The sequence below is a fragment of the Stigmatopora argus genome, chromosome 3 (assembly GCF_051989625.1).
Source record: "Stigmatopora argus isolate UIUO_Sarg chromosome 3, RoL_Sarg_1.0, whole genome shotgun sequence".
NCBI lineage: Eukaryota > Metazoa > Chordata > Actinopteri > Syngnathiformes > Syngnathidae > Stigmatopora > Stigmatopora argus.
The window spans coordinates 17945634-17961962 of NC_135389.1; the positions used below are offsets into that span (position 1 = coordinate 17945634).

The window sequence follows — 16329 nt, forward strand, 5'->3', positions numbered from 1 at the left end:
TTCGTAGTTGTGTTGCCAGATGAAGTACTTGGAAATGGCATGTAATGAGTTCAATAATATGAAAATGTGTGGAAAAAATAGTTGTAATTTTATTCAGTTGAATTGCAATTGCATTCATTTAAAAATGTAATTATAATATTTTCAACACTTATCCTTACAAGAGTTGGGGGGGGGGGGGGTGTAGGCTATCCCAGATAACTTTAGGCAGCCAGAATTGGAGGCCAGCCAATCACAGGGCACAAGGAAACAGTTGTAATTATAATTTTAAATAAAACATTAATTAAAAACATCTCAATATTATTACAAAAAAACTAACCCTATTTAATTTTATCAATGTTATACATTAATAACCGCGACTTAACGACGTTTCAATTGATTTTTTTTTTCCTTTTTTGGGGGAATATCACTTGTCGTGATATTTTACTGAAGATGGATTCCGAAAAACCTGTTGTGTGTGTGGAGACGTGACCATGTGACACCTTGAAAAAAAATGGCTTCTATAGTGCTCTAGTGATATATTTTGGTACCGAAACTTCGCAAAAACAGCCGCTAAAGTGTAAAAACCTTGTATTCAGACATTTGAGTGCTTCTTCAAAATTCAGGCATTTCCATTTCCAGTATTCCATTACTCGGGGTAATTAGACTGCAGCTATTGATGAGTACCAACTTCCAAAAGGTGTTTATGCTATCACATGTCTTTCTGCTGGTGCTGATAGCAGAGTTGCGGGTTTACATAGGGGGGCGTTGGGGTGCATCCTGGATAAAAACACTCCTGAGTGCTCCATCTATCACTGGTGATGACAGCTTTAGATAGGAGACGACCTTCGTGTATCCTACAGACATTCCACCCGGTATTCCCGCAATTTCCACAAAGCGGCTACCACACAAGTCCAGAATCAAATCAAAGGATGGATGGATAAATGGGTGGGTGGGTAAAGATGTAGGTGGAGCCAGCCCTCAAGTTCGTGTGACTAATGCTCAGAGTCGCTGGCAGTAATAAACAAGTGCGCATGAGTCACACTTTCACTGGATCGTCTACACGAGTCTCCGTTTTCTCCCCATACATCGGTGGGCTGCGACGGCACGACTAACCCCCCGACCAAAATGTTCGATTCCACTTGTGTAAAGGCAAAATAAAAGTAGCTGGACGTCACAATTTAAAATTAAAAAATGAAAACTTTGACGACCATTGCAACCCCGTCAAAGAATTTGACATGTTTACAATAGGCTCGAATGCAAAGCACCACTAATAAAAGATTCACTCAAATGTCAATAGGAGCTAGCTTAGCGTGACAAATTAAAACATTCCGCAACTTCAGAACAGTGGGAGGCTTTAACGGAGATAAATAGGTGTCAAATAAACAGTGCGTAAGAAGTGCAGGAAGTGGAAAAGTGCAAGAAAACTAAAAAAAGGACCGTTGAACTTCATCTTTTGCTCTTTTTTGCCGTGCTTGCGTGTGTTGAGGTCAGCGATGACCGTCAACGCAGATGCAATAAACACAGATATGCCGTGTTAATAGATTCTGTCGCTTAAAACAAACACAGGCTTCCTGTCGTCCAATCGCGAGATTGACGCCGCTGCTCGTAATTGAGCTCTGTTGACAGTCGTGGTATCGCAAATTAAACACAGGCACACGCACAACTCTTCCCCCGCAAACAAGTTGGTTTTGTGAAATAAAACTGCGTCACACAATCTCTATTTTCGTTTCGCCGTTTCTGTCCGTGATATCTATTGGTACAGCGTAACGTCTCAAGTATGCAAATTGCCTTTTAGTTAGAGATTTGCGCGAGTAAAAGGGCTTTTTTGTTTTGTAAGCAAGAGAGTCTGTTTTTTGTTTCTTTTTCCAAGTGATCTCATTCCGGATGCCATTTATTATAAGAAAAAATCAGAAAAAAGGGTAAACAGTCCAGTATTCTTTTAGCCATAAAGCAAAACACCCTCCACGACGCTTGTGAGGATAAGCTGTACTGAAAAGGAAAATATTTTCGTAACAAGCTAAAACAAAAATTGATATGTGATCTCATTGCAAAAGCCTAAATGTTATTTATATTGCAAGAAATGTTCAGAAAGGCAGCACGGTGGTTGAGTGATGAGCATGTCTGCCTCCGTGACCGGACGTTTCGTCGAAAGACGTTTGGTCCCCGGACGTTTGGTCCCCGGACGTTTGGTCCCCGGACGTTTGGTCCCCGGACGTTTGGTCCCCGGACGTTTGGTCCCGGGACGTTTGGTCCCCGGACGTTTGGTCCCCGGACGTTTGGTCCCCGGACGTTTGGTCCCCGGACGTTTGGTCCCCGGACGTTTGGTCCCCGGACGTTTGGTCGACCGGACGTTTGGTCGTCTGGTTCGCTCGAGAGTTTACTGTTAATATTTTGATATCAGATATTTAGGAAATAAACTCACTCTCTCTCATGATTATAGTTTTGAGAGCTGGTTTCAACAGTAATAACCCGGCGACCAAACGTCCGTTCCACCAAACGTCCGTTCCACCAAACGTCCGTTCCACCAAACGTCCGTTCCACCAAACGTCCGTTCCACCAAACGTCCGTTCCACCAAACGTCCGTTCCACCAAACGTCCGTTCCACCAAACGTCCGTTCGACCAAACGTCCGTTCGACCAAACGTCCGGTCGACCAAACGTCCGTTCCACCAAACGTCCGGGGACCAAACGTCCGGTCGACGAAACGTCCGAGTACCGTCCGCCTCACAGTTTGAGATCGAGGGTTAAATATCCGGTGGATTCTGATCTTATGGCAGCAAAATCAACATATCAACAAGGGCTGGCTCTATAGGTGACTGTGTAGTTCCCTTCAAAAAGAGTGCTAAATTAGCCAAAGCACCTTCTCTCTGCACATACCTGTATCTCAATAACAATTAACATACGTGAACTCCCATCTCTGAAACTCTTCGCCAATCATCTTAAAGCCTGGCTGTTAGACAAACAAAATTGCGATCACAACGCTGTCTAAAACTGTGCTACGTGTGTGTGTGTGTCTAGTATGTGTCATCCATCGTTTATCTTCAACAAGGGACTAAAGATTGAAATTAGCCCTAGGCTAAAATCTTACATATATATGTTCATTAATATGTGCTGTCCCTTATTAAATAAATCAAACTCAAAATAATGTCTGTTCATTCGCTGCCACTCTCCCCGTTCAAACGGATTGGGCGTCTAGAGCATTATCACGGGCAGCGGATAAATTCAAGAGCTTGTAAAGGTGAACGTTGCCTTGGGAACAACATTTTCCTACCACGGTAAAAACAATTTCAGCCTTTTGTCTGCCTCTGCTCTTGTGTTTATGGGCGTCGACGTGAACCGAGAAGGCCGAATGTGGGAGAAACAATTAGTGGACTTTGTGTATCCCTGCGAAGACACAATTGTTTAAAAGGCACATCCTTTGGCTCCCCGGACCATCGGCGCGGCGTCACGTGCTACGCTATTGTAAGGCTCGTTCGATGTACAGCTGAGATTTTTTGATATTTATTTTTTTAAAGCCCATGTTTATATGCGCAAAGACGGTAGGTATAGCGATAAGGAAATGTTTGCTTCTATTGTTTCACGGCGGTTTATCTGACCCGGAAAATTTCCGTCGTTTCTGTTTCGGACCTGGCGATAATAAGAGCGGAAATGAATTTGTAAACAAAATGGCGAATGATTGGAGGGTAATACCGCTGGTTAATCGGTCACGCTGTGTCATAACGGAGACTAAAATGAAGTGGTTTTGGCCAAAGGATGGGATTCATGCAAATGAAATGTGCGATTAAATATACAAATTAATTTTGTATTAAATCCACCCAATTGTTGCGGAATATTGTATAACTGTACAAGGAATTGATCATGGATTATGCCATCATGACACCCTTCAAAAAGTTCCTTCCCAACTCTCGCCGTCTCATAAATATTTTTTTTTGCTCTGCCCCTGCTTGAACGACATTAAATTGGTTTGAATTTAAAAAAAAAACATTTGTGAAATATTTGGCACACCCTTGATTTAACTTTTTTCTAACGCTACTCTGTGTTCAACATGGCAAGGGTATAAAGCACAGGTGTCAAAGTGGCAGCCCGGGGGCCAAATCTGGCCCGCCGCATCATTTTGTGCGGCCCGAGAAAGTAAATCATGAGTGCCGACTTTCTGTTTTAGGATCAAATTAAAATGAAGAGTATAGATGTATATTAAATTTCCTTATTTTCCCCTTTTAAATCAATAATTGTAATTATTTAATCCATTTTTTTCTGTGTTTTTAGTTCAAAAATCATTTTGTAAAATCTAAAAACATATTTTAAAAAAGCTAAAATAAACATTGTTTTAGATCTATAAAAAAAACTGAATATTCAGGGCTTTTAATCCATTTATATAAAAAAATATCTAAATATTATATCTAAAATGGTCCGGCCCACGTGAAATCAATTCTGACACCCTTGGTATAAAGGATAAGAGTGAAAATCTTGTCCTGTGTGCATGTAAAAGTGAACAGAGGATAGGTAGGATACCAAAACAGCCCAGAGGAATCAGGCTAATCAGAATGAAAACATGGAGCTAACCTGCGTTTCCTCATTTCATGCACATCTGCTAACAGTCAGCGTTGTGTTGTCTGCCGCTCGCTACTAATTCTCCCCGCGTGACTCAGGCAATATGTATGAACATGTCAGCTTATACATGGTGGCCTCCACACACACTCACACGCACGCACACCCACACACAACATGTCTGCAGGTATGTTTCATCCAGCGTGCGTCTGTGTCAGAACGCATAGTTTTTATGAACTTGTTGATAGACAATCTGGTTGATCGTTTAAAGAGCGCACCTGAGTGATTCACCAGATATCCACTATGCCAAAAACACATGCATGCAAAATATATTTTTTACTAAACTGTTTCGATAAATCAGGACTGAGTTTTCCATTGAACTGTATTTCCCGGACTATAAGTCGCATTTCTTTCGTAGTTTGGTTGGGCCTGTGACAAGTACTCAAGTGCGACTTATGTTTATTTGTCTCGCTGACCACCGACAGCTCGTTTTATTGCTATTTGAGGTTATAATAATCTGGAAAACAGTTACATTAACAGCCAATTTTTGCATGTTTATCTCCATTTTACTGTTGTTACTTTAACATATGTTTGTTCTTGGTTATACTATAAAATCAGTTTATCTCTAATAGACATCCAATCCATTTGAGTTGAGAGAGTGTCAACCCTCCCACTTCAAATAAATATGATGTCTGGCGCCATCAATGGCAGACAATGATTCAAGAAAAAAAGTAGTTGAAAATCAAATTCAACCCATTGCAACAATTTTCTGGTGAGCTACGGTGACAAAAAAACTACATAATTGGACATATGTCTTCGTCAGTGCCACTGAGAAACCAATTTGCACTTCTGAAAGGATGTTTTCACAAAATACTGACCTCAGTCCGGGTGGCTTTGTCGTGCTATAATCATAACAGAGGCCTGTGAATCCAAAAATAAATAAATGCGCAAATAAAGAAGCAAAATAAGCACAGCAATTAAAATTTGGTGTTCGCAGATTTCAGGGAAGTTTATCCAGACGCGAGTTCATGACCTCCGGGCTGGGTCACAAGGTCCGAGGTCGCAGAGAACATTGCGACTAAATTTAGCCATCTCTGCCTTGGAACGCAGATAACGCGTGTTAATAGAATTTCCACCGAGAAACGCTTCATTACTCCAAAAATAATGTTGATGAACTTTTCAAAACCGGCTGTGTGCTTCTTCTCACTGGTTTTGCTGGAATCAGCATCGGTCGCGTGTGTCACATCCTGCAATTAGCGGAACAAACACTGACAATAAATTGCGCCAGTGAGTCACACAACTTGAAGTGTTCTTATTTAAGCGGGCAAATGCAAAAAAGACAAGAAAAAAATACTGATGAAGGGAAACAAATGCTCTTTGATGTCGAAAAAAATAAGAGTCCAACAAGACCATAATCAATTGGAGGATACCTTAAGATTGATTGTCCATAGCAATACCATTTAATTTGTTAGATGAACTAGTGCTGCATGATATGACATTATATATCGCCACAATAACGAAGAACTTTCTGTTGGCGGCCCAGCAACCGAGTGGTTAGCGCGTCGGCCTCAGAGTTCTGTGGTCGGGGGTTTGATCCCAGGTCTGTCCTCACTGTGGAGTTTGGATGTTCTCCCCGGGCTTGCGTGGCTTTTATTCGGGTACTCCAGTTTCCTCCCACATGCCAAAAACACGCAGCGTAGACTCATTGAAAACTCTAAATTGCCCCTATGAGTGTGAATGGTTGTCCGTCTTCTTGGGCCCACCGATTCCACCTGGTGCCCGTAGTTAGCTGGGATAGACTCCAGCACCTCCGCGATCCTTGTGAGGATAAATGGTTCAGAAAATGAATGAATTACTATATCGTGGCATAGCGAGACCGTGATAGAAAAATGGCTCACATTGTATTTTCCCCCCCGCACCGCCTTCAAGACGAGCTGTAAGACCGCCATTGTCGCGTTTCCCCACGTCTGTAACCTCTTAAGTCAGGCATGTCGAAGGCTACGACCTCGGCCCCCGTTTACAAGGGTATCCCCTTACCCATTGCCTTCTAGGTGATCGCAACAGAGCAAATGGACAGAATTATCCGCGTATAGCGCACCACCAAAAAAAACAAATTGATGGAGACTCCAACCCTTCAAGCTGATGTTAATGCTTAGATTGGCATCTTGGTAAGCACAAATAGCCTCAAATGCAGCAAAAACAAATAAACATGGCCGACCATTAATCGCGTTAGAAGAACGTCGACCTCCATCGACATGGAAAGGCTGTCATCTTTAACTAAAAAGTGCAAAATAATGAAAAATAGAATTCAAAATGTCATTTATTAAGCCAGTGCCGTTTCACAATTTTTTTTAAAGTGTGTAGCTGGCGGCCATATTTGTTGATTTAATATCGATGCGACACTAATCAAAAGTTCCCACTAATATGAGTATGAGTCATCAGAAATAAAACATTAAAAAAACAGTTCAAAAAGGGCCATAACAATACAACTTTTATTGGGAATATATTATATTTGCACAATAATTGACACCATAATATAAACATTTTTCAAACTTTGTTATTTTTCTCTTTTATACAGTAAGTCGTGTACAAATGTATACAAAAATGTATTCAGGCTATAGTCAAGTTCCACAAAAGAGTAAATGTACAGTATTAAAGCACAATCAGATATCGTTAGAAGGGGGCGTGGCATAAACATGCCTACTAGGGTTAGAACTTTTTCAACTTTTTTTTACGGAATTAAAGCCCTGCATTGTGATTAGATGAACTGTTCGGTGTAATTGAACCAAACTCATTACAAAGTCATCCCAGAACAAAAAAAAAGTATTGAATACACATTCAAGCCAATGATATGAAATGCGTAAACATGCAAAAGGGTCATTACAAGTCGTTTTGACTGAGAATTGATTCAAACTAAGATGGAATGCGATCGTAATAGACTTCAGTTTCTATTTTTGATTTCACTTTATACGGATGGTACACACATTCGGTGACCTCTATCTGGTTTGATATATTTTAACCTCCAGTTTTCCCAGAATTCACAAGTTTCAATTTCTGTTCTCACTTTATAACACGCATGCCCTTGAACACTCCAAATTGTCCCTAGCTATGCGTGAATCAATGCCCAAAAATAAATAGTAAATGATCTAAGATTGAAACCGGATCTCATTTGTAAGTAGCCCAAGATTCCAAGAAGATGACAGTTGTTTGTAGACTTTACAAAAACTTCATTTTGAGACCGTGAGGACTTTATTTCCCCCAAATCTGACTAGATGAAGGTCAATTACTAGCAAAAGTCCATCAAAATATGATACAGGGGTCGTTAAAACAGTTGTAACCCTTAATATCTACACAGTGAGTAGATAGACACGCCCCTAACTTCTGGGTTAAACACACGTCAACACATCGATAAACAGGCATCACTTGCACGCGTAGCACCAGCAGCTTAACACGAAGGCCGGGTGGAGAGAACCGAAAGCTCGGAAACGCGTGTGCGTGGCGACCGTGGCCGATTTAAAACGGCGAGCTAAGGCAAATCTGGAGGATCGCCGATAGTCCGGCATCTCGTTCTCTCCAGCGGGCCCAGATGCTGAAGGCGGGAGGTGCTCGAATCACAACAAAGGCAAAAGCTCATCCGGGGAACTTTGCAGCGTTTTGGACGCACAGGCCTTAGGTTAGCTTCACAGCACTTGGAATAGGACGACAACAAAGAGGAAACGAGCAGGGGGTTGGGGGGGCAAACAAAGAGGCGGTCTTGATTGATTTTGAGCTCATTCACGGGTCATCCTGGCTCCTGAGTGGAGTGATGAGGTTGGTGGCTTGGGTGAACTGAAAAACGAGAACTTGGAGTCCCACTGTCACCTTTGGGGCTAATTTACTAAATTCAATAGAGTGGACTGAGGCACTACCCGTAGTCTTTCTTTGTCAAATAAACCACTGACGAAGGTAGACGTCCAATCCATTTTGACCGGCTGTGGCGAATGAATGTTTGCAAAAGTTCAAATAATCTCTAAGGGAAAAATTTTAAAAGAAATAGATGTATGTCGTGGAGATAAAGAGGTAGGAATGAGAAAACCTGTGTACTGAATACAACATTTTTTTAAGTGTAAAGTAATAAAATAGTAACCAATAAAATATTGTTTAAATAAAACACAAATTAAAACAAGGCAATAGTAAATGAAAATACAAATAATTCTAAATAAAAAAAATTGAAACATTAAATATTCGCAAAATAAATTCAAAAAAGAAAGACAAATTCAATTACCGTAATTACTCGAATATAACACGCAGGTTTTTGCAAAATAATTAATTCCAATAGTTGGGGGTGCGTGTTATAATCAAAAACTAATTTTTTTTTTGTTTTTTTTTGTTTTTTTAATTTTTTTTTTTTTTTTGTGTCTTGTTACATGGCCCTTAGCCTGGTGCTTTTTCTTGCCAAATAAATTGAATTGAAATTGAATTGAATAAAATAAATTACAAATTTTCGATCGAAAAAAGCATTGTCAAACTCACTTTGACGCACGGATTTTACGTCATCTCGTAGAGCCGACGCACGGATTTTACGTCATCTCGTGAAGCCGACGCACGGATTTTATGTCATCTCGTAAAGCCGAGACCACCACTGCCCCCCTCTAGCCTCGTACCCGTCTCAGTTCACCCTCTCTCAGTTCAGTGTTATAATCAATAACTAAAATAAATTACAAATTTTCGATCGAAAAAAGCATTGTCAAACTCACTTTGACGCACGGATTTTACGTCATCTCGTAAAGCCAATCGGATGATGTGTTGTGGGAGGAAGAGGAAGTGGATGAAGGAAGCGTGGACGTTGATAGGATTCTCAACGAAGAGATGTATGAGAGGACAGACAAAGAGAGAGAGGAACTTTTCATTTGAAGGATTCTAATGAATAAATTTGTTTGAACAAAACAATCGTGAAACGAAGAAAAAAAGGTAAGATTTCTGATTTTCGTCAGCGGGAAATTTTAGGTGCGCACTATATTCGAGTACTGCGTTTTTCCAGATTTTTTTGGCCCAAAGTTATACCTGCGTGTTATTTTCGAGTGCGCGTTATATTCGAGTAATTACGGTAAGTGACTAGAGTGAATTATTGAATTGAAATATTTTGTGTTTCTTGATTGCAGGTCCACACTATGGCTGCCATTTCTAGCTCCTCCCCGTTGCAATGGATTGGACGTCTCCTGCCGTCAATAGGTGTGTTCAATCTAATTTGGCCTCTTTTTCTAAATACCACAGCACATACTCTGTGTCTTAAACTGGCAGTGAATGAGTTAGGGGAATGCTGACTTTTGGTGCTGTTTGATGCTAACAAATTAGCCAAAATGAATTAGAAACATCGTAAATATTAACGTGGCGCTCAGATTACGACTGTATATTGTTGTTTTTACTGATATGGAGCACACAGCGCGACAATACAACACTGTAGCATGTAGCATTAGGCCAGTTGAGCAAGTACAGTACATTTTTAGATACTCAACAACAACAAAAAGTGGAGGAGTGGCAGCTTACTCGCCCTTGATACGCAATAAATACAAACAATAGCAACAACAACACCGTCAATCAGCACGCAGTCCTACCAAAGTAAAGAGAATTAAAGGGTCGGGTTGGCGTTTACCCTAGCACCCCGCCAAATTATTTGGGGTCCAGCTCGACCATCAGAGCAGCTGAGCGGGGTTATCGTTGAAAAGGAAAGGGGCGACAAACCTTTGGCATCGGAAAACGGAGATTAAATGGGGAGCAAAATGACACCGCGTTAGTGATTGGTCTGCGTGCCGTCCGTCGGCGATGGCATCTTCCGGCCGTGACGCGAGACCGCCGCTTTGTGGAGAGCGGCGCTGCGGCCTTTCCGTACATTCAGAGTCTTTTCTAGCTGTGTGGTTTGGTTCGCGAGGGGTCACGAGCGTGGTGAAGGCATTCCGAGCCAGAGCAGCAGAAGAAGTTGGAGAGCCAACGTGGTCCCGAGGCTCGGCTTGAGGTCGCTCGCGCCTCCGCAATCAGAGTCGTCTTCCTGTGGAGGAAATTACTCATGTCATGAAATTCTCCCATCAGATGAATAACTCATTGGCCAACCCATTTGGACTGGGCAACTTGGCAGCAATTATTTAATCGCTGTCCTCCCAATCAAAACAGATGATTCAATACCAGCCATGCCAGTTGAAATGGGTTCAAATTCAAGCAGTAACTCAGAGATAACGGACACATTAATTTATGATTATTTCACTAACAGGGTAGCACATTTACCGTATTTTGCCGTTTGATATACCCGGGTATATCAAATGATTTTTGCTTTTTTGAGCCTCCCGTTTGTGCGCCATTTAATATATCCCTGCTGTTTAATATGCCCGGGTCTATTAAACCGTAACCCGACGTTTCGTCGAAAGACGTTTGGTCCCCGGACGTTTGGTCCCCAGACGTTTGGTCGACCAGACGTTTGGTAGACCGGACGTTTGGTAGAAGAGACGTTTGGTAGGACGGGCGTTTGGTTGCCGGGTTCGCTCGCTGTCAAATTATGACAGAGGGTTTACTGTTGATATTTTCATATTAGATATTTAGATATTAAACTCACTCTCTCTTGCTCTCTCTCATGATTATAATTTTGAGAGCTGGTTTCAACAGTAACAACCCGGCGACCAAACGTCCGTTCTACCAAACGTCCATTCTACCAAACGTCCGGTCGACCAAACGTCTGGGGACCAAACGTCTGGGGACCAAACGTCCGGGGACCAAACGTCCGGGTACCAAACGTCTTTCGACGAAACGTCCGAGTACCAAATTAAACGGCAACTCAGCTTTTTTGGCAAGATTTGTATGGTGTTCATGGGGGCATAATTATAGATACTTAAGTTCATTAAAATTCCAAGTCAGACTTTATTCAGCAGTCAGTAGTTTTAATCTGAGCAGTAAGTAGTTTTAGTCTGCAAAACTTTGATGCACCCCGTCACAGCATAAAGAGTGAGTATTGGATCGTACCTTCCCGTTTGTGCGCCATTTAATATACCCCTGCCATTTAATATACCCAGGTATATTAAATGGGGGGGTATATTAAACAGCAAAATATGGTAAATAAAAATGCGGTAACTATTTTAGAACCCATTTTTCGACAGAATGTAAATAATCGCAATTAATCCCCTGATTAAAATGAATATCGATTGCCCAGCCCTACTTAATAGCCTACAGTTATCCCTATTTCACATGATTTTTTATTTTTTTTTGTCTTATTATATAGTATGCCCAGAAGCTTAACGCCGGGCGTGCTCATGTGCCGGGCGTATTCGGGAAGCTCGGCCGACCTTTTGAAAAGTTTTCAAGAAAGCTTGAATTCAAAAGGCAGGAAAGCCGTGCGCGTTTCCTCTGTTTACTTCAGTGTCGTTATTAAATGAGGGAACGTTGGAAAGATGAGAGAGGACCACTTCCTTTTTTTGCCATCCCAGGGTATACTCAAAGCCGTCAAGTGGCCTGATCTAAGAAGCTTCTAAAAAAAAACAATGAAAGGCAAGGTTCACAGATACGAATCCATTTTTTACTAGAGCAAATATTTAGACAACTTCTGAACGCTGTAACGTCATCTAGTCGTGACCGAAATTTTATCCCCGTTCCTCCTTTGATATCGCCGATATATGCTGATTTATGTCCCACGTGAACCTCATCGCCCCTCTTTTTTCTTTCTTTCATTGCATCCAACATCACGCAATGAATGCTAATGGGTGTGAACACAGCAGGTGAATTATTGTTTCCTGGAATGACTTCATTTGCAAAGCATTCTGGATGTAAAAGCCAATTCTGCCTAGTGAACACACTAACCCAAGAAACTGAGTGGCGGCAGAAGAAACAAGAAGGATGAAGAGCTGAGCAAGGACCCTCTGCTGATTGGACACAATGGCTCATCCTAGCTTGATGGACATGCAATGATGAGGAGAGTGATCATTAAGAAAGTGAGCGGGAAGACAGACAAAGGAGAAACAATGAACGGAGAAAGAAAAAAATGAAGATAGGGACATATTGAGATCATGCACCCACCAAAGCCAAAATCTTACGTTTTCGTTGTTGTCAAAGCACACATCAGGACCTTTGCGGTACCTTGGGTTCTGGGCCAGCTCACATGGATCGGGACCTTGAGCTGAACACAATTTTTAGGAAAAGGGCTACAATGTGGTGATGAATCTGAACTTTATTCCTCGCTGAATCTTTACATGTAAAGAGCATATGTCCTGGTTTATGTCTGCTCGCTCATAAAAATACTGATTAATATGACACTTTTTAAATGGTGCTGCCTCTTTAAAAGGAAATGCACCACCTAATAACAACATTCATATAAGGCAGTTGTTCAAAGTATTTAAATGTGCTAATCACACATTTAATTGACTACTTATGAAAATAAGTGGCCTTTTTTAGAGAGAGAAAAAAGCCTTACTATACATGGTCGTTTTGGGAAAAAAAAAACCTTACTACACATGGTCGTTTTTAGAAGGAAAAAAAAGCCTTTCTATACATGGTCGTTTTTGGAGGAAAAAAGCCTTACAATACTATGTCGTTTTTGAAGAAAAAAAGCCTTGCTATAGTATACCAAGTTTAAGTTTACTTACTATACTATGTCGTTTTTTGAGAAAAAAAGCCTTACTATACTATGTTGTTTTTAACGGAAAAAAAATTCTTACTATACTATGTCGTTTTTTACGGAAAAAAAGCCTTACTATACTATGTCGTTTTTTTACCAAAAAAAGCCTTACTATACTATGTCGTTTTTAGAAGAAAAAAAAGCCTTACTATACATGGTCGTTTTTAGAAGAAAAAAAGAAGCCTTTCTATACATGGTCGTTTTTTGTAAAAAAGCCTTACTATACATGGTCGTTTTTAGAAAAAAAAGCCTTACTATACATGGTCGTTTTGGGGGGAAAGCCTTACTATACATGGTCGTTTTTAGGGGGAAAAGCCTTACTATACATGGTCGTTTTTGGAAAAAAAGCCTTACTAAATCATGTTTAAACCTTGCTGATAAGGACAAAACTGAAAAGAATTCACAAAAAGTAATTTATTATTATGCCTTGGATAGAAAAACAGCCTGACAGAGGTTGCAAAAAAAAATCTACTGGGTAAGAAACTGATTAAATAAACCCTTTAGGCTTGAAACTAAACTAACAACAGTCCCATGCGACCTCCAGAAAACTGAACATAATTCATAAAATTGAAAAAAAAACGGGCTGTGTTGCCCTTCACAAAAAAATTGACAAAGTACAAAAAAAAGTAAGGAACTGATTATCTGGACCCAGCCGGCGTAAAAAGAAAATGAACATGACGTTAATTTGAGAGCGCACGTCAGATGCGCCAGACACGGAATGGCATCAGGGAACGATAAATTCGGTTAAACCCAAACACTAAATACAATAGATTAGGCTACCGAAAAAATGTGTTTTCCGACATTAAACACCGTTAGCGGTCGTGGCCACAAATGGGCCTTACGAACGCGGGAGATGACACCTTTACTGTTCAAACAGCGAGAAGTCCAATTTAAGGCACATCTGTCAAACAGATCTCCTGCCTCCATTCCAGCGCACAAGTGCACCTCGGCTCTTAACCTTAATTCAACTGGATGTCGGTTCACCGAGCAGCAACAAAGAAAAATCCAATCGGCCAGTAACATGAGAGCGCCTTTCATACTCGCCGCATCTGGTTTATTGCTCACCCGCCAACGTCCAGAAGGGACCTGCTGGAAAAGGTTTTTGGCGTGTGTCCTTGGACACTGGCTTTAAAGCACTCTTGTCACCAGGGGTGATAGATGGACGGGGTGGGGAGCGAAAAAAAAAAGACACGCAACTCTCGTGTTGACTATTTACGACCAGGGTGAAAGGATACAGGGTTGTTCGGCTTGTCGAAGGGGTCTGGGGTCACATGACAAACACGTGGCCTTGGCGTCGGTGATCAGGAACACCAGGTTTGTGTTTGGCAGCTTCTCCGCTCGATACATCCTGAACCGGCATTCATTTGGGAGGCAATCAACAAAATTCTTGTTAGGGATGTCATCTGAGCCTAGAACTGGACTTTCTACTAGACCAGTGTCGTCAAAATTGTACAACGAGATATTCACACCCATAAATATGTTGCAGGGTTAAAAGTGTGGGGGAAAAGTAGTAATTTATAGTCATAGAAATACAGTAATTCCAGCAAATTTCAAATTTCTAAGAAAAGAAAACATTGCATTGTATCTTGAAACGTGCATATTTCAGTATGGTATTGCTAAAAAAGGTGTGTATGTAGCCATTTATCTTTCTTTTGCCAATCTGCCCATTCATTATGGATTCATCATATTTAAATCCTAAACTACAACCCACACATTAATCATCTATCAATAAGACAATACATCTGTCCTACCGATAATCTATCTATCCCAGGTCATCATTTAAACACGATTCACTTAGAGTACAAGTATTATTTTCTGAACCGTCAAGCTTTTTTTTTCTCCACCATAAATGTCTATGTTTTCTTAGTAGTTCTGCTATAATCATAGTGATTTACTTTATGAGCTGCTATGTAATATAAGCAGTCCCATTTGATACATACTGCTAGGACCTACGCAGGTGCGCGAGGGGCCTCTCTAAGCTGTTCTCTTATTGGCCTTTTTATAGCCAACATGAGGCTTTGTGCGTGTGCAGCCGTTAACATCGGGAACCAGACACGTGGGTCCCATAACACCGGGTAATTACAGCCATATTTAACCCCCAAATTGACACAAAAGAAGGTTAAAGAAAAGTAAATGTCCAGCGGTCCGTGACGATTGGCAAATTTGAAGCTAAGCCGGGGTCTGGGGAAAGTAAAACAGATAAAAGAACTTTTTTTGCATGCCCCTCGCAGTTCCTGTCACTGACGAATCAAGGTCAAAAATGACTGATTGGAGGAGAAGTCGCCTGAAGTAAAGACTCGAAGAGGCCTTTCAGGAAGGTAACAGTGTTGCGAACCTTTTCCTACGGATTGTTAAACAAAGAATTGTTGGAGAAAGATCTGAGGAAGGGAGGAATATTCAGGGTGTTCCAAAATGTTTGAACCCATTTCGGAGGCCAATAATATTGACATTTTTGTTGGAATGACCTCAAATTTTAGCAGCTTGTGTATAAACGTTTCAAAAAGGCTTACTATAAAGGGTCTTTTTTGCGAGAAAAAAGTCTTACTATATATACATTGTCGTTTTTTTGCGAGGAAAAAAGCCTTACTATTCATGGTTGTTTTTGGAAAAAAGAGCCTTACTATACTTGGTTGTTTAAAATAAACTTATTATACATGGTGATTTTTTTTTTAAAAAAAGCCTTACTATAGATGGTCGTTTTTGAAGAAAAAAAACCTTACTATACATGGTCATTTTTTTGGGGAAAAAAGCCTTACTATACATAGTCGTTTTTTTTTAAGAAAAAAAGCGTTACTATACTATGTCGTTTTTTAAGAAAAAAACCTTACGATACTATGTCGTTTTTTAAGAAAAAAGCCTACTATACTGTTTTTTAAGAAAAAATCCTTACTATACTATGTCGCTTTTTAAGAAAAAAAGCCTTACTATACTATGTCGTTTTTTAAGAAAAAAAGCCTTACTATACTATGTCGTTTTTTAAGAAAAAAAGCCATGCCTTACATGGTCCTTTTTGAGAAAAAAAGCCTTACCATACATGGTCGATTTTGGAGAAAAAAAAGCCTTACTATACATGTTCGTTTTTGGAAGAAAAATAAGCCTTACTATACATGGTCGTTTTTTAAGAAAAAAAGCCTTACTATACTATGTCGTTTTTTAAGAGAAAAAAGCCTT

General features: G+C 40.5%; 1 protein-coding gene and 1 long non-coding RNA gene across 3 annotated transcripts in view; one reads left to right on the forward strand and one right to left on the reverse strand.

Annotated features, from left to right (window-relative positions):
* LOC144071901 (uncharacterized) overlaps positions 1 to 16329 on the forward strand; it is a 69222-nt gene that overhangs the window by 44132 nt on the left and 8761 nt on the right. The window contains exons 3-4 of the long non-coding RNA XR_013299771.1: positions 9668 to 9737; positions 15390 to 15476. This is a non-coding gene — a long non-coding RNA (uncharacterized LOC144071901). The remainder of the gene's footprint in view (positions 1 to 9667; positions 9738 to 15389; positions 15477 to 16329) is intronic.
* LOC144071893 (voltage-dependent calcium channel subunit alpha-2/delta-1) overlaps positions 9620 to 16329 on the reverse strand; it is a 69001-nt gene continuing 62291 nt past the window's right edge. For both annotated transcript variants that reach the window (XM_077597388.1, XM_077597389.1), the window contains 3 exons: positions 14394 to 14506; positions 12578 to 12660; positions 9620 to 10551 (listed from right to left, as the gene is read on the reverse strand). In XM_077597388.1, coding sequence (XP_077453514.1) covers positions 10438 to 10551; positions 12578 to 12660; positions 14394 to 14506 — 310 coding nt within the window. In that variant the 3' untranslated portion in view covers positions 9620 to 10437. The remainder of the gene's footprint in view (positions 10552 to 12577; positions 12661 to 14393; positions 14507 to 16329) is intronic.